The sequence below is a fragment of the Psittacula echo genome (assembly GCF_963264785.1).
Source record: "Psittacula echo genome assembly, chromosome: 30".
NCBI classification, from domain to species: domain Eukaryota; kingdom Metazoa; phylum Chordata; class Aves; order Psittaciformes; family Psittacidae; genus Psittacula; species Psittacula echo.
The window spans coordinates 1,149,778-1,167,643 of NC_137765.1; the positions used below are offsets into that span (position 1 = coordinate 1,149,778).

Here is a 17,866-nt window from a genome sequence, read left to right on the forward strand (position 1 = left end):
AGCAACCCCATCACCGCCTGCATCCATCCCCTGGCATCCTCACATGGAGCCAAGGAGCGCCTTTGGGATGCGTGGAGCAGAGATGGGGTCAGATGGAACCAGAGGGAGCGTGGTTGGAGATAAGGAAGTGATGGGATGCTGGGATGGGGGAATGGGGAAGGTTGGGATGCTCCAATGGTCAAGGCCAGGTTGGAGCAAGCTGCTCCAAGGGAGGTGAACTGGGGGGGGTTTGGGGTTGAATCGGGGGGGGTGGGGCCGAAGGGGGGGGGTTTGGGGCCGAAGGGGGGGGTTTGGGGCCAAAGAGGGGGTTTGGGGCCGAAGGGGGGGGTTTGGGGCCCAAGGGGGGGGTTTGGGGCCCAAGGGGGGGGTTTGGGGCTGAGGGGGGGGGTTTGGGGCCGAAAGGGGGGGTTTGGGGCCGAAGGGGGGGGTTGGGGCTGAGGGGGGGGTTTGGGGCCGAAGGGGGGGGGTTTGGGGCCGAAGGGGGGGGTTTGGGGCTGAGGGGGGGGGGTTTGGGGCCGAAGGGGGGGGTTTGGGGCCGAAGGGGGGGGTTGGGGCTGAGGGGGGGGTTTGGGGCCGAAGGGGGGGGGTTTGGGGCCGAAGGGGGGGGTTTGGGGCCGAAGGGGGGGGTTTGGGGCCGAAGGGGGGGGTTTGGGGCCCAAGGGGGGGGTTTGGGGCTGAGGGGGGGGGTTTGGGGCCGAAGGGGGGGGTTTGGGGCCGAAGGGGGGGGTTGGGGCTGAGGGGGGGGTTTGGGGCCGAAGGGGGGGTTAGGGTTAGGGTTAGGGGTGGCTGAGGGGGTGTCTGCCCCGTACCTGCAGCACCCCGAAGGTGCACTGATAGCCCATGCGGACGAGGCAGCGCAGGGTGAGCTTCAGCACCATGGAGCGCTTGAAGGACACGAAGTTGCGGACGTTCTCCAGCAGGAAGAAGCGCGGCCGATAGTAATCACAGTAACTGCGGAGGGAGGGGGCCCGTGAGGGCTGCGGCCACAGAGCCCCCCAGCTCACCCCAAACCCCCCCGATTCAGCCCCAAAACCCCCCCGATTCAGCCCCCAAACCCCCCCGATTCAGCCCCAAACCCCCCTGATTCAGCCCCCAAATCCCCCCCGATTCAGCCCCCAAATCCCCCCCGATTCAGCCCCAAACCCCCCCGATTCAGCCCCAAACCCCCCCAATTCAGCCCCAAACCCCCCCGATTCACCCCAAACCCCCCCGATTCAGCCCCAAATCCCCCCCAATTCAGCCCCAAACCCCCCCGATTCACCCCAAACCCCCCCGATTCAGCCCCAAAACCCCCCCGATTCAGCCCCCAAATCCCCCCCGATTCAGCCCCCAATCCTCCTCGATTCAGCCCCAAACCCACCCGATTCAGCCCCAAACCCCCCCGATTCAGCCCCAAACCCCCCCGATTCAGCCCCAAATCCCCCCCGATTCAGCCCCAAACCCCCCCGATTCACCCCAAAACCCCCCCGATTCAGCCCCAAACCCCCGATTCAGCCCCAAACCCCCCCGATTCAGCCCCAAACCCCCCCAATTCAGCCCCAAACCCCCCCGATTCACCCCAAACCCCCCCGATTCAGCCCAAACCCCCCCAATTCAGCCCCAAACCCCCCCGATTCAGCCCCAAACCCCCCCAATTCAGCCCCAAACCCCCCCGATTCACCCCAAACCCCCCCGATTCAGCCCCAAATCCCCTCGATTCAGCCCCAAAACCCCCCCGATTCACCCCAAACCCCCCCGATTCACCCCAAAACCCCCCCGATTCACCCCAAAACCCCCCCGATTCAGCCCCAAACCCCCCCAATTCACCCCAAATCCCCCCCAACCCATCCCAACCCCCCCCAAATCCATCCCCATCCCCCTGCCTCCATCCCAACCCCCCCAGTTCCCCCCCACCTGAGGAAGGAGACCACCAGGGAGTTCTTGAACTTGGAGTAGGTGCGGGAGTTGAAGCGGTTCATGCCGCTGAAGCCCTGGCAGGGGGGCCCCCGCACAGCATCTCCACGTCCCCCTTCTGCGGCAGCTTCTGGCCCAGGGCATTGGTCCTCTCGCCGCCCATCACCAGCTTGAGCAGGACGTTGCAGTCCTCGGTGAAGACGGTGCTGCCGGGGTTGTTGAGCCGGAACGCCTGCGCCGCCGGCTCCCACATCTCGATGGCCCACAGCGTCTCCGAGACGCCTGGGAAGCGAGCAGGGAATGGGATCAACGGCAGCGGGAATGAGCCGGGGAGGGAGGGGAGCAGCAGGGACAAGGTTCGACCCCGCCATGGAGGGCCTCAGGTCCATGGGGGGGAACGGGGCCGTCCTGGTCCGACCCTGAGCGTCCTCTGGGGATGAACCCTTCCCAAACCCCATCTAAACCTGCCCTGGTGCAGCTTGAGGCCGTTTCCTCTCATCCCATCCCTCGTTCCTTGGCAGCAGAGCCCAATTCCCACCTCTCCATCCCGGTCCAACCCCAAGCATCCTCTGGGGATCAACCCTTCCCAATCTCCATCACAGCTTGAGGCCGTTTCCTCTCATCCCATCCCTCGTTCCTTGGCAGCAGAGCCCAATTCCCACCTCTCCATCCCGGTCCAACCCCAAGCATCCTCTCGGGATCAACCCTTCCCAATCTCCATCACAGCTTGAGGCCGTTTCCTCTCTTCCCACCCTCGTTCCTTGGCAGCAGAGCCCAATCCCCCCTCCCTCGCTCCCTGCTCACCTGCCTGGTGGAAGCCCTCGGACAAGCCCCCGCAGCCCGAGAACACGTCCAAGGTGCGGAGCTTGGGCAGCTTCAGCTCGGGCGGCTCCTGCTCGCTCTGCTCGCAGCTCGACGCCGCCTTCCCCTTGCCTTTGCCTGCACCACAAACCCCGCTCGCATCCCCGCCTCCTCCTCCTCCGCAGGCAAACCCCAGCTTCAAGCCCCTTTCCCGCCCCATTGGGCCCTTTCCCCCCCATCCAACAGCTCTGGAGGCTCAGGCCCACAGCAGAGGGACATGGAGGTGCCAGAGAGGGGCCAGAGCAGGAGCTGGAGCAGGGCTCGGAGCACAGGCGTGATGGGGACCACGGGGGCAATGGTTGGGCTTTGACCCCGCGATCGCTGCATCCCCGCAGCGAGCAGAGGCATCGGGAACGGCTCAGCTCATCCAGCCCGATCCCTTCCCACAAACTCACCTTTCCCTTTCCCCTTCCCCTTCCCTTTATGGCCGGAGTTCCGCGCGTGGTTGGGGGGATCCTCGAAGCTCTTGGTTTTGGCGTTGTAAGCCTGGGGAAGGAAAGGAGGGAAAGGCTTTGGGACACTCGGACACACAGAGCTCTTCCCAACACCCCATGAGGCCGTTTCCTCTCATCCCATCCCTTGTTCCTTGGCAGCAGAGCCCAATCCCCCCCTCTCCATCCTGTTCCAAGCCCGACGCCCATGGGAGCTGCGGAGGGCCCATCCCATCCCCTCAAGGCGCAGGGATTCATCCCTTTGGCTCCATAGGGAGCAGCCGCTCAGCTCTGGATCCAAGCCCCCACTCCTCAAGGCCTCACCTCCAAGAAGTAGAAGCGGTCCAGGCCCCCGGCCGAGTAGTCCTGGATGCTCTCGGTCAGGTCCTCGCCATAGACCACGGTGCAGCGGCCCTGCACGGCGCGGAAGTCCACCGTGGCCTCCTCGTCGCTCCAGTACAAGAGGTTGATGTCCGCGTGGTAACTGCCCTTCATGGACTTGTGCGTGTTCTCGGGCCTGCCGGAGGGGAGGGAAAACCCACCCGGCTCCATGGATCACTGGGAGCACCCGCGGCGCTCAGCATCCTCCCCATGGCGGCACCCTCCTCACCTGTAGAACTTGCAGATGAGCAGCTTGATGTCGGCCTCGTTGGGTTTGCCGTTGCTGCGCAGCGGGCAGAAGATCTCCTTGATGCGGCCCACGCGGAACGGGTCCGGAGCATCCAGGTTGCTGCCCTTGATGTACTCCGAGTACTTGCGGTAATGCTCCGGGTGCAGCTCCTCGTCCACCGCCTCCTTCTTGGGCCGCTTGGCCGGGCTGGCGGGCTTCACGCTGCGCACAAGGGGACGGGAGCGTGGTGTTGGGGTCCCTTTGCCCCCCCCAAAACCCCTCTAACACCCAATGGGGCCTGGAGAAGAGAAGCTGCGTGGAGACCTCGGAGCAGCTTCCAGTGTCTGAAGGGGGCTACAAGGATGCTGGGGATGGACTCTTCATCAGGGACTGCAGTGACAGGACAAGGGGTAACGGGTTCAAACTGAAACAGGGGAAGTTCAGGTTGGATCTAAGGAAGAAATTCTTTACTGAGAGGGTGCTGAGGCACTGGAATGGGTGCCCAGGGAGGCTGTGAATGCTCCATCCCTGGCGGTGTTCAAGGCCGGGTTGGATGAGGCCTTGGGTGCCCTGGTTTAGTGTGAGGTGTCCCTGCCCATGGCAGGGGGGTTGGAACTGGATGATCTGCAGCTCCTTTCCAACCCTGCCTATCCTATGGTTCTATGATCTCATCCCAACAGGGTGGGAATGGGGCTTCGTGAGGGATGCTTCATCCCCCACCCATAAACTGTGTCGTGCACCCTAGAACCACGCTAGAAAAGAGCTTGAAGAGCATCCCATCCAAGCACCACCACGGCCACCACTAAGCCACGGCACCGAGGGCATGGTTTGGGAGCGCTTCCATGGATGGAAGCCTGCTCCGACCCCGATCTCCCATGGAAAAGGCCACCCAAGAGACTGCATCGCCCCTTGAGGAGCACTCTCCCAGCACCAACCTGAAGGAGAAGGCTTCCGGCAGGAGGTAGACCCCGTCTCCCACCCGGTACTGCACCCCGTTCTTGGTGGCCACCGCGTAGAACATCTTCCCCTCGCCTTCCTCCAGCGGCTCGGCCACTCTGGGGACCTCCTTGTGCCTCACCTCCTCCAGGCGGGCGCAGCTCATGCAGAACCTGCAGCAGAGAGGGACCGCGGTGACGGGCTCATCCCAAACGAGCCCGAACGAGCCCGGATGCTCCCGGCTCACTTGTATTTGTTGTCCTCCGTGGGCTGCGTTTTAGGCGGCGACTCGAAGCGCGCGTACTCCTGATCGTACCACATCTGGTAGAAGTAGGTCCTGCCGTCGTCCTCCACCACCTTGATCTCCATGTCCAGCCCGCCCTGCTCGCAGAGAGGGGGCCCAGGGTGATGGGGGCCGCTGCCGGCGCCGCGCCGGCCCTCGCCGGGGCTCTCACCCACCTCCATGGCCCAGTTGGGCGAGGGGGCCTTGTAGAGGACGTTGACTTTGCCGTGGATGTAGGAGAGCTGCATGTCCTCGCACTCGTCCACCAGGAACAGCTCCAGCGGGTCCGAGGTGGCCCCCAGGACGGTGTCGGAGCCAGGGCAGAACCAGTGCGCGTGGAACATCTGCCCGCTGCTGTCCTCCCACATGGCAGTGACCCTAAGGGGGGAAAGCAAGGGGATGAGGGCCTAAGGATGCTCCATTGCCCTCAAACCGCAGGGATTGGAGTTCTCCAGCCGGGAACATGGCCCCAAAGCTGCTCCATTGCCCTCAAACCGCAGGGATTGGAGTTCTCCAGCCGGGAACATGGCCCCAGAGCTGCTCCATTGCCCTCAAACCGCAGGGATTGGAGTTCTCCAGCCGGGAACATGGCCCCAAAGCTGCTCCATTGCCCTCAAACCGCAGGGATTGGAGTTCTCCAGCTGGGAACATGGCCCCAGAGCTGCTCCATTGCCCTCAAACCGCAGGGATTGGAGTTCTCCAGCTGGGAACATGGCCCCAAAGCTGCTCCATTGCCCTCAAACCACAGGGATTGGAGTTCTCCAGCTGGGAACATGGCCCCAAAGCTGCTCCATTGCCCTCAAACCGCAGGGATTGGAGTTCTCCAGCTGGGAACATGGCCCCAGAGCTGCTCCATTGCCCTCAAACCGCAGGGATTGGAGTTCTCCAGCTGGGAACATGGCCCCAAAGCTGCTCCATTGCCCTCAAACCGCAGGGATTGGAGTTCTCCAGCTGGGAACATGGCCCCAGAGCTGCTCCATTGCCCTCAAACCGCAGGGATTGGAGTTCTCCAGCCGGGAACATGGCCCCAAAGCTGCTCCATTGCCCTCAAACCTCAGGGATTGGAGTTCTCCAGCTGGGAACATGGCCCCAAAGCTGCTCCATTGCCCTCAAACCGCAGGGATTGGAGTTCTCCAGCTGGGAACATGGCCCCAGAGCTGCTCCATTGCCCTCAAACCGCAGGGATTGGAGTTCTCCAGCTGGGAACATGGCCCCAAAGCTGCTCCATTGCCCTCAAACCACAGGGATTGGAGTTCTCCAGCTGGGAACATGGCCCCAAAGCTGCTCCATTGCCCTCAAACCGCAGGGATTGGAGTTCTCCAGCTGGGAACATGGCCCCAAAGCTGCTCCATTGCCCTCAAACCACAGGGATTGGAGTTCTCCAGCTGGGAACATGGCCCCAAAGCTGCTCCATTGCCCTCAAACCGCAGGGATTGGAGTTCTCCAGCTGGGAACATGGCCCCAAAGCTGCTCCATTGCCCTCAAACCGCAGGGATTGGAGTTCTCCAGCTGGGAACATGGCCCCAAAGCTGCTCCATTGCCCTCAAACCACAGGGATTGGAGTTCTCCAGCTGGGAACATGGCCCCAAAGCTGCTCCATTGCCCTCAAACCGCAGGGATTGGAGTTCTCCAGCTGGGAACATGGCCCCAGAGCTGCTCCATTGCCCTCAAACCGCAGGGATTGGAGTTCTCCAGCCGGGAACATGGCCCCCAGGCAGCAGGAGCAGAGATTCAGCCCCTGCAGCACCAACCTGGCGAGGTAGAGGGGCTTGGTGGGATCATCAGGGCTGACGGAGACGCAGTCTCCCACCTCCAGGGTCTCCAGGTCAATGCAGACCCTCTGGTAATAATCCTTCTTCCCATCGCTCTGCACAAGGAAAGGGGACAACGGCGTCGAAGCCCGCTCCGGAGCCCCCGAACCCCTGCCTCAGGACGGGGGGAGCCCCACACCTTGATGGGTTCCCCCACCCAGGAGATGCGGCTCTTGTTCTGCTTCTTCTTCCTGCCCTGCAGCATCTTCTTGGGCGAGGGCATCTCCGGGATGTTGTCATCCACCTCCTCATCCTCATCTGCTTCCCGCACGGCCAGGTTGGGGCATCTACGGACACAGGGAGCAGCGCTGCAGCAAGGGATGGGAATGGGGACCGCATCCCTTCGCTCCGGAGGTGGGATACGGAGCGCTGGCTCCATCCATCCATGGGGAGCACACGGGGACCGCATCCCTTCGCTCCGGAGGTGGGATACGGAGCGCTGGCTCCATCCATCCATGGGGAGCACACGGGGACCGCATCCCTTCGCTCCGGAGGTGGGATACGGAGCGCTGGCTCCATCCATCCATGGGGAGCACACGGGGACCGCATCCCTTCGCTCCGGAGGTGGGATACGGAGCGCTGGCTCCATCCATCCATGGGGAGCACACGGGGACCGCATCCCTTCGCTCCGGAGGTGGGATACGGAGCGCTGGCTCCATCCATCCATGGGGAGCACACGGGGACCGCATCCCTTCGCTCCGGAGGTGGGATAGGGAGCGCTGGCTCCATCCATCCATGGGGAGCACACGGGGACCGCATCCCTTCGCTCCGGAGGTGGGATACGGAGCGCTGGCTCCATCCATCCATGGGGAGCACACAAGGACCGCATCCCTTCGCTCCGGAGGTGGGATACGGAGCGCTGGCTCCATCCATCCATGGGGAGCACACAGGGACCGCATCCCTTCGCTCCGGAGGTGGGATAGGGAGCGCTGGCTCCATCCATCCATGGGGAGCACACGGGGACCGCATCCCTTCGCTCCGGAGGTGGGATACGGAGCGCTGGCTCCATCCATCCATGGGGAGCACACAAGGACCGCATCCCTTCGCTCCGGAGGTGGGATAGGGAGCGCTGGCTCCATCCATCAGTGGGGAGCACACGGGGACCGCATCCCTTCGCTCCGGAGGTGGGATACGGAGCGCTGGCTCCATCCATCCATGGGGAGCACACGGGGACCGCATCCCTTCGCTCCGGAGGTGGGATACGGAGCGCTGGCTCCATCCATCCATGGGGAGCACACAAGGACCGCATCCCTTCGCTCCGGAGGTGGGATACGGAGCGCTGGCTCCATCCATCCATGGGGAGCACACAAGGACCTCATCCCTTCGCTCCGGAGGTGGGATACGGAGCGCTGGCTCCATCCATCCATGGGGAGCACACGGGGACCGCATCCCTTCGCTCCGGAGGTGGGATACGGAGCGCTGGCTCCATCCATCCATGGGGAGCACACGGGGACCGCATCCCTTCGCTCCAGAGGTGGGATAGGGAGCGCTGGCTCCATCCATCAGTGGGGAGCACACAGGGACCGCATCCCTTCGCTCCGGAGGTGGGATAGGGAGCGCTGGCTCCATCCATCCATGGGGAGCACACAAGGACCGCATCCCTTCGCTCCGGAGGTGGGATAGGGAGCGCTGGCTCCATCCATCCATGGGGAGCACACAGGGACCGCATCCCTTCGCTCTGGAGGTGGGATACGGAGCGCTGGCTCCATCCATCCATGGGGAGCACACAGGGACCGCATCCCTTCGCTCTGGAGGTGGGATACGGAGCGCTGGCTCCATCCATCAGTGGGGAGCACACAGGGACCGCATCCCTTCGCTCCGGAGGTGGGATAGGGAGCGCTGGCTCCATCCATCCATGGGGAGCACACAGGGACCGCATCCCTTCGCTCCGGAGGTGGGATACGGAGCGCTGGCTCCATCCATCCATGGGGAGCACACAAGGACCGCATCCCTTCGCTCCGGAGGTGGGATAGGGAGCGCTGGCTCCATCCATCCATGGGGAGCACACAGGGACCGCATCCCTTCGCTCCGGAGGTGGGATACGGAGCGCTGGCTCCATCCATCAGTGGGGAGCACACAAGGACCGCATCCCTTCGCTCCGGAGATGGGATACGGAGCGCTGGCTCCATCCATCGGTGTTGAGCACACAGGGACCGCATCCCTTCGCTCCGGAGATGGGATACGGAGCGCTGGCTCCATCCATCGGTGTTGAGCACACGGGGACCGCATCCCTTCGCTCCGGAGATGGGATACGGAGCGCTGGCTCCATCCATCGGTGTTGAGCACACGGGGACCGCATCCCTTCGCTCCCATCCCTCGGTGGGTACCAACCTCCGCTGCAGGCAGGCCTGTTTGCTGCGGCCGCTGCCCCCGAACTTCACCATGTTCTGGCACGCTTTGCACTTCCCACATTCCGGCTGCTGGCAAACCTGGAGCAGGGCAAGGAAGGCACCGGCTCAAAGGGGGGGACCTTAAGGGACGGAGGCGCCGTTGGCGGCGGCCGTTACCTCGCAGACCCCGCAGCGCCGGCGCTTGGTGCCGTTCTCTTTGTCGTCCTCCTTCTCGTCCTTCTCGATCTGCTCCGAGAAGAAGGTGTCGAAGATGAGGTAAACCAGGCGCGTGGTGGTGGCTTTGGTGGGCCCCTTGTCCTTGTCGATGCGGGTCGGGTGGCGGATGGCCTGGCGCCGCACGGCTCGCCTGCGACCGAGGGCAGGGCGCTCAGAGCGGGGCCCCCCCAGGCCGGGCTCCCCTCCCGCCTCCGAGCCCAAACCCTCAGGGCCCCCAGCACAAGGGCTTTCCATGAGGATGCCCCTGTTCTCCATAGGCATCCTCTGTTTTCCATGAGAATCCCATGTTTTGTAGAAGGAGCCCCCGTTTTCCATAAAGATACCGTGTTTTCCATAAGGATTTCCTGTTTTTCATAAGGATCCCCCTGTTTTCTATAAGAACTCCCTTTTTTCCACAAGAATCCCCTGATTTCCATGAGCATCCTGTGTTTTCTATAAGCATTCCCTTTTTTCCATTAAGACCCCGTTTTCCGCAAGGATTCCCCTTTTGCCACAACAATCCCCTGATTTCCATAAGGATCCCCCTTTTTCCCTAAGGATCCCCTTTTTTCCACAAGGATCCCCCTTTTCCCATGAGATTTCCTTGTTTTCACAAGGATTCCCTGTTTTCCATAGAGACTTCCCAGTTTCCACAAGGATTCCCATTTTTCCATGAGGATTCCGTGTTTTCCATAAGGATCCCCTTTTTTCCCCTCTTTTCCACAAGGATTCCCATTTTCCCACAAGAATTCCGTGTTTTCCATAAGGATCCCCTTTTTTCCCCTCTTTTCCACAACGATTCCCATTTTCCCACAAGAATTCCATGTTTTCCATAAGGATCCCCTTTTTTCCCCTCTTTTCCACAACGATTCCCATTTTCCCACAAGAATTCCGTGTTTTCCATAAGGATCCCCTTTTTTCCCCTCTTTTCCACAACGATTCCCATTTTTCCATGAGGATTCCCTCTGCCAAAGCCCAGCCGAGCTCCTCCTGCACCGCCGCAAAGCCCAGCAGCAGGAAGCTCCCCCCTCCCCTGGCCCAGCGAACGCCGCATCCCGGCCGCGCCGGGTACCAGGGCCGGCACCGGAACCGCATCCTCCCCATGGCGTGAGCCAAGGCCGCCGGCCCCGCCGGGAGCAGGGCTCGGGGCTCGCTCACCTCTTGCCCAGGGTGACCCCGGCCAGCTTGATGAGGTCCCTCATGCAGGGCGTGATGAGCACCGGGGGCTCGTCGCTGTCGCCGGCCTCGTCGTAGCTCTCCACCTGCTCCACCACGAACTGGGCATGGCGCAGGAGCGAGTCCTCTGTGAAGCGGTTGAAGTTGAGCCCCGCGGGGGGGACGGTGGTCTGCGAGGAGGGGGGGGCGTTACAAAGGGGGGGGGGGGGGGGGGACACCCCAAAAGGGACCCCCCCCCCCCCCATCCCCGCCAAAGGCAACCCAAGGGGGTGCTCACCTCGATCTTGTTGAGCAGGTCCTCGTAGCTGACGTCGCGGTTGCTCTGCAGGAACTCCACGACGATCTTGCTCATGTAGATCTTCTCTTGCATGAGGGCGAAGGTGGGCGCGTACTCCTCGCTGGGCTCCATCAGGATGTAATCCGCGAAGGCTGCGGCGCCAGCATCCCACGGTGGGTTACCGGGATGCAGCGGTGAGCGAGGGCTTCCCGCGCTGAGGAACACCGAGCCCCACGAGGGGAGCGCGCGGGACCCACAGCACCAAGGGGGCAGGGAGGTGAGGCACCAACCCAAGGGTTGCTTCCCTCTCTCCGTGACCTCCCTTGGTGGAAGCAGGGGAGATGCCACCAGGTCACCGGAAGGGTTCCTTGCCCAAAGGGTGAACGGGAAAAGCTTTTGACCCCCCCAAGCATCCGCTCCTCGGCCCCTGTTTGCCTCCATTGAGCAGGACCAAGGTCCCCCCCCCCCAAAACCTTCCTCACCTCCAACCTGGTCCCTGCAGTACAACAGCCCCATTGGAGCCCCATAGCCAGGCTCCGCGTGGTCCTGCCCCCCCGCCCCCATCCTGGCTGGTGATGGCAAAACCCATGGAGCCCAATGCAGCTCCTTTGGGATGCGCGATGGAGACGGGAGCCCCAGGGCACCAACGCTCACCCACCTGTGGTGAAGCCGATCAAGGCCTTCTCCCCTCCATCGAAGCCCGTGATCCACCAGGCATTGATGGGCCCCAGCTTCTTGGCTCTCACCCCGCCTGGAAGTGGGAGAACACCCGGGTCCCAATCCAATCCCTCCCCAGCCAGGCTCCAGCAGAGGATGCAGGGTCCCATTCCCACTGCAGGGTCCCATTCCCATCGCAGGGTCCCATTCCCACTGCAGGGTCCCATCCCCATCGCAGGGTCCCATCCCCATCGCAGGGTCCCATTCCCACTGCAGGGTCCCATCCCCATCGCAGGGTCCCATTCCCATCGCAGGGTCCCATTCCCACTGCAGGGTCCCATCCCCATCGCAGGGTCCATCCCCATCGCAGGGTCCCATTCCCACTGCAGGGTCCCATCCCCATCGCAGGGTCCCATTCCCACTGCAGGGTCCCATCCCCATCGCAGGGTCCCATCCCCATCGCAGGGTCCCATTCCCACTGCAGGGTCCCATCCCCATCGCAGGGTCCCATCCCCATCGCAGGGGCCCATTCCCATCGCAGGGGCCCATCCCCATCGCAGGGTCCCATTCCCACTGCAGGGTCCCATCCCCATCGCAGGGTCCCATCCCCATCGCAGGGTCCCATTCCCATCGCAGGGTCCCATTCCCACTGCAGGGTCCCATCCCCATCGCAGGGTCCCATCCCCATCGCAGGGTCCCATTCCCATCGCAGGGTCCCATCCCCATCGCAGGGTCCCATTCCCACTGCAGGGTCCCATCCCCATCGCAGGGGCCCATTCCCATCGCAGGGTCCCATCCCCATCGCAGGGGCCCATTCCCATCGCAGGGGCCCATTCTCATCGCAGGGGCCCATTCCCATCGCAGGGGCCCATTCCCATTCCAGGACCCATTCCCATTGCAGTGCCCATTCCCATTCCAGGGCCCATTCCCATTTCAGAGCCCATTCTGATTGCAGGGCCCATTCCCATTGCAGGGCCCATTCCCGTCGCAGGGTCTCATCCCCATTGCAGGGCCCATCTCCATTGCAGGGTCTCATTCCCATTGCAGGGCCCATTCCCATTCCAGGGCCCATCCCTGTCCCAGGGTCCCATTCCCATTCCAGGGCCCATTCCTATTGCAGTGCCCATTCCCATTCCAGGGCCCATTCCCATTTCAGAGCCCATTCTGATTGCAGGGTCCCATCCCCATTGCAGGGCCCATCTCCATTGCAGGGTCTCATTCCCATTGCAGGGCCCATTCCCATTCCAGGGCCCATCCCTGTCCCAGGGTCCCATTCCCATTCCAGGGCCCATCCTGTCCCAGGGTCCCATTCCCATTCCTCCCTCCCTGACGCTCCCCCCGTCCCGCTCACCATCCAGGCAGGGGTTGTCATCGTAGATGGGCTTCACGGCCCCGCTGAAGTAGAGCTCGATGTTCCTCTCGATGAGCCCGGTGTCGAAGGGGCACAAATGCCCTCTCTTGTCATAGACGCTGGCGAGGGGCAGACAGCGCCTTGTGCCATGGGATCTGCGACCCCAAGGGCTCGGGATGCCGCCGCTCCCTCCCCACGGATCTCACCTGAAGGAGGTGACCTTGTGCTGCGGGAGGTCCTCGTAGCTCTCGAACCCGTCCTCGTTGGCGTCGAAGAGGGACAAGCGCTCGTCCGTCAGCATCTCCGGCTCCTCCAGCTGGAGCGGGGCGAGAGGAGGAGGTCAAGGAGCCCCGGCCCTGCCCGCGCCCGCCCCCCGCCGCCGCCGCCGCCCCCTTACGGCATCGTCGGGATCCCCTTGGAAGAACTTGAGGTCGGGGTCGTCCAGGTACTGCCGGCAGTCGAGGCACTTGGGGGGGGTGCTCTGGAAGGGGCCGCGCAGGGTCAGGAGGAGCCCAAGGAGCCGGCGCGAGGCGGGGATGGAGGGGATGGGGCTCACTTTAGCGGGAGGGGGGCTCTTCACCGGGGTCAGCTCCTCTCTCGCCTCCAAGCTGGGGGGACAAGAGGGGAACACAACGGGATGAGGACCCGGAGCGGGGCCAGCGGGCACCAACGGGCACCCAGGGCCATGTCCCTGCTGCTCACCCCTCTTTGGTCTCCATGCGAATCCTCTTCTCCTCCTGGTCCTGCAGGGAGAAGCAAAGGGGAGTGAAGGGGAGCCCCGCGGCGCTCAGCGGGGCCCAGCACCGGCGCGCACCTTCTCCTCCGGCTCCTCTTCCTCCTTCTCCACGCTCATCGCTTCCCCGTTCACCTCCTCCGATTTCCTCTTGGTGGACCTGGAGGGAGGCGCCGGGATGAGCCCCAGCGCATCCCGAGGGAGGCCGGGATCGACCCCATCGGCTCCAGGGGGAAAGAGGGAGGAAGAGGGCGAAGGCGCTGATGGAGATGAAGGCCCCAACCCCGCTCACCCTTTGGAGAACAGGCTCAGGATGCTCGGCTGCCGCCCGGAGCTCCGAGTGACGCGGGAGCTGCCGGGAGACTCTGTTGGGAACACGGCAAAGGGACCCCATCAGCAACGGGCACCTCCTGCCCTTCCCCGCACATCCCTCTCCCCACATCCCATCACCGCCACGCTTCCAAACCCCTCCACCGGCGCCGCGCATCCCCCCGCGCCCGCATCCCCGCGCCCGCATCCCCGCGCGCCCGCATCCCCGCGCGCCCGCATCCCCGCGCGCCCGCATCCCCGCGCGCCCGCATCCCCGCGCGCCCGCATCCCCGCGCTCCCGCATCCCCGCGCTCCCGCATCCCCGCGCTCCCGCATCCCCGCATCCCCGCGCGCCCACATCCCCGCATCCCCGCGCGCCCACATCCCCGCGCTCCCGCATCCCCGCGCTCCCGCATCCCCGCGCTCCCGCATCCCCGCATCCCCGCGCTCCCGCATCCCCGCGCTCCCGCATCCCCGCGCTCCCGCATCCCCGCATCCCCGCGCTCCCGCATCCCCGCGCGCCCGCATCCCCGCGCTCCCGCATCCCCGCGCTCCCGCATCCCCGCATCCCCGCGCTCCCACATCCCCGCGCTCCCGCATCCCCACGCTCCCGCATCCCCGCGCTCCCGCATCCCCGCATCCCCGCGCTCCCGCATCCCCGCGCTCCCGCATCCCCGCATCCCCGCGCTCCCGCATCCCCACGCTCCCGCATCCCCGCGCTCCCGCATCCCCGCATCCCCGCGCTCCCGCATCCCCGCATCCCCGCGCTCCCGCATCCCCGCATCCCCGCGCTCCCGCATCCCCGCGCTCCCGCATCCCCGCATCCCCGCGCTCCCGCATCCCCGCGCTCCCGCATCCCCGCGCTCCCGCATCCCCGCATCCCCGCATCCCCGCGCGCCCGCATCCCCGCGCTCCCGCCCGCCGCCGGCACAAGCCGCAAACCCAACTCTTGCTCTCTCCGTTGGCGCGGCTCCTCCGGGCCTTGCGCAGCGGCGGCGCCGCGGCACAGGACGAGGAAGAGGAGGCGGCGGCGGCGGCTTCCTCCAGCTCCATGGCGCCGTCGTCCTCGCCATCGCCCCCGGCGCGCTCCGAGTCCTCATCGCTGCCGGAGCCGCCGTTCCCGGCGCATCCGTTGGTGCCGTTCTCCGCCGACAGCTCCTGGTGCAGCAGCGCCTTCACCTTGGCCAGGTACCGCTCCTGCAGGGGCAGAGCCACGGCTGCAGCCGGCCCCCGGCGCTCAGCCCCCGGCAGCGCCGAACCGGCCGCGGCCCCCACCTCAGAGAGCTCCTCGCGCCGCAGTTTGGCCTCCAGCTCGCTCAGCTCCTGCTGCACCTCGGCCTGCAGGAAGCCATGGATGAGGCTCAGCCGCTCCCGGACGCTCTCCTGCGGGGACGGAGGGGACGGCGTGGGGCGGGCGGGCGGGCGAGGGGGCCCCAGCGCCGCTGGCTCCGAAGGCGGGCGCCGCTCACCCGGCTCACGGGGACCCATCCTGCCAGGAGCCCACGGTGGAGTCCGCACGCCGAGGGCCAGCGCCGACACCGGGTCCGGGAGCTGGGCCAGCAAGGGAGACACGGGGAGGGGGGGCTCACCCGGCCACCCCCCCCCCTTGCAGGGCCAAAGTGGAGCCGGATCCCGCTGGAGCATCCCGAACCCGGGTGTGGGAGCGGCGCAGGAGGGTGGTACCCGCAGGGAGGCGGGCAGCGGCCCGGCAGCGCTCACCTGCTCGCTCAGGGCCTCTTCATCCCGCTCCAGGTCCTGCAGCCTGCGACGGGAACAGCGGGGTCGGCCCATGCGGTGCCGCCGCGTCCCAACGAGGGAGCCGGGAATGGCGACGCGGGGACCAAGAGGGAATAATGAGGGGTGGGGGGGGGGGGGGTGGGAATGGATGCTGGAGCTTGGGACGCCCCCCATAGCGACAAACGCCATGGGGGACACTGCGGGGACAGCAAAGAGGGGACCCCCATGCCCCGGTGCTGCCCCCCTTGGAATGGGGACCCCAGGAGCCAAAGCAGCCGCCCCCCAGGAACGCTTCCACTGGGATACGGGCTGGGAGCTCGCCGGCTCCTTTGGCTTCCTGCTCCCGCGCCAGCGGGAAGGGAAGGGGGGTCCCCACCACCCAGAAAGCAGGAAGGTGACGTTCCCATCCCGTTCCCATCCCATTCCCATCCCATTCCCGTCCCATTCCTGTCCCATTCCCGTCCCATGGCACCTGGGCTTGAGGACAGCCATGGAACGCGGGCGGGCGCCAAGGGAAGGTCGGGATGCGCCGCGCAGCCGCCGCACCGGGGAACGGCAGCCGGGGAGCAAGGGGCCCCCCCTTCCCTTCCCTTCCTTTCCCTTCTTCCCTTCCCTTCCTTTCCTTTCCCTTCCCTTCCTTTCCTTTCCCTTCCCTTCCCGCCGGCCGGGGGCTGCCGGGAGCCGAGTGGAAGGGACAATGGCCGGCCGGGACCACGGTGCAGGAAACGCCAACCGGGACGGGACCCGGGGACCCCTCCGGAGCCAGGCCGGGGATGGCACAAACCCGATCCCAAGGGAACGCTTCCGCTTCCCGCATCCGAGAAGGGATGCCTGTGCCCCCCCCATCGCAGCACATGGGAAGCGGGGGTTCCCCTTTGGGTCCCCCCCAACCCGCCCCGGATGCACGTGGGGACAAAGCCGGGGCCCCAGCGCCACGTGGGGCCCGGCCATGGGGCAGGAGCCCCCCCCACATTGGGGGTCACGGGGAGCCATGGGGAGGACCCCAGGTTGGGGTTGGGGGGGTCAAGGCACTGCAGTGGGGGGGTCCATGCACTGCAATGGGGTCAGTGCAGTGCCCTATGGGGGGTACCAGTGCAGTGCCGGGGGTTGTCCATGCACTGCAATGGGGTCAGTAGAGGGCTGCATGGGGGGGTACCAATGCAGTGCAATGCGGGGGTCAATGCACTGCAATGGGGCCAGTGCAGGGCTGTATCAGGGGTACCAATGCAGTGCCGGGGGGTGTCAATGCACTGCAATGGGGTCAGAGCAGGGCGGTATTGGGGGGAACCAATGCACTGCAATGGGGGTGTCCATGCACTGCAATGGTGCCAGTGCAGGTCTGTAACAGGGGGTACCAATGCAGTGCTGGGGGGTGTCAATGCACTGCAATGGGGTTAGTGCAGGGCGGTATTAGGGCGTATCAATGCACTGCATTGGCGGTGTCCATGCACTGCAATGGGCTCAGTGCAGTGCCCTATGGAAGGTACCAACACAGTGCCGGGGGGTGTCAGTGCACTGCAATGGCGTCAGTGCAGGGCTGTATTAGGGGGTACCAATGCAATGTCACGGGGCGTCAATGCACTGCAATGGGGCTAGTGCAGGACTGTATTGGGGGGTACAAATGCAGTGCTGTGTCCATGCACTGCAATAGGATCAGTGCAGTGTCCTATGGGGGGTACCAATGCAGTGCCGGGGGGTGTCCATGCACTGCAATGGGGTCAGTGCAGGGCTGTATCGGGGGATACCAATGCAGTGCAGAGGGGTGTCAATGCACTGCAATGGGGGTGTCCATGCACTGCAATAGGGTCAGTGCACTGCCCTATAGGGAGTACCAGTGCAGCGCCGGGGGGTGTCAATGCGCTGCAATAAGGTCAGTGCAGTGCCCTATGAGGGGTACCAATGCAGTGCCGGGGGGTGTCAATGCACTGCAATGGGGGTGTCCATGCACTGCAATAGGGTCAGTGCAGTGCCCTATGGGGGGTACCAATGCAGTGCCGGGGGGTGTCAATGCACTGCAATGGGGCCAGTGCAGGGCCGTATCGGGGGATACCAATGCAGTGCAGAGGGGTGTCAATGCACTGCAATGGGGGTGTCCATGCACTGCAATAGGGTCAGTGCAGTGCCCTATGGGGGGTACCAATGCAGTGCCGGGGGGTGTCAATGCACTGCAATGGGGCCAGTGCAGGGCCGTATCGGGGGGTACCAACGCACTGCAGTGGGGGTGTCCATGCCCTGCAGAGGGCCCCGTTCCTCAC

At 64.8% G+C, this 17,866-nt stretch overlaps 1 protein-coding gene across 1 annotated transcript in view; it reads right to left on the minus strand.

The window, feature by feature from the left end:
- DNMT1 (DNA methyltransferase 1) overlaps nucleotides 1–17,866 on the minus strand; it is a 28,171-nt gene that overhangs the window by 10,183 nt on the left and 122 nt on the right. Inside the window, 27 exon segments of the mRNA XM_080636145.1 lie at nucleotides 810–951; nucleotides 1,894–1,987; nucleotides 1,990–2,175; nucleotides 2,698–2,832; nucleotides 3,150–3,240; nucleotides 3,510–3,702; nucleotides 3,796–4,017; nucleotides 4,731–4,904; nucleotides 4,979–5,112; nucleotides 5,191–5,392; nucleotides 6,766–6,881; nucleotides 6,965–7,112; nucleotides 9,157–9,254; nucleotides 9,333–9,522; nucleotides 10,530–10,717; nucleotides 10,825–10,976; nucleotides 11,483–11,575; nucleotides 12,833–12,951; nucleotides 13,039–13,148; nucleotides 13,230–13,313; nucleotides 13,389–13,440; nucleotides 13,535–13,575; nucleotides 13,647–13,725; nucleotides 13,858–13,930; nucleotides 14,822–15,071; nucleotides 15,150–15,257; nucleotides 15,594–15,636. Coding sequence (XP_080492271.1) covers nucleotides 810–951; nucleotides 1,894–1,987; nucleotides 1,990–2,175; nucleotides 2,698–2,832; nucleotides 3,150–3,240; nucleotides 3,510–3,702; nucleotides 3,796–4,017; nucleotides 4,731–4,904; nucleotides 4,979–5,112; nucleotides 5,191–5,392; nucleotides 6,766–6,881; nucleotides 6,965–7,112; nucleotides 9,157–9,254; nucleotides 9,333–9,522; nucleotides 10,530–10,717; nucleotides 10,825–10,976; nucleotides 11,483–11,575; nucleotides 12,833–12,951; nucleotides 13,039–13,148; nucleotides 13,230–13,313; nucleotides 13,389–13,440; nucleotides 13,535–13,575; nucleotides 13,647–13,725; nucleotides 13,858–13,930; nucleotides 14,822–15,071; nucleotides 15,150–15,257; nucleotides 15,594–15,636 — 3,517 coding nt within the window.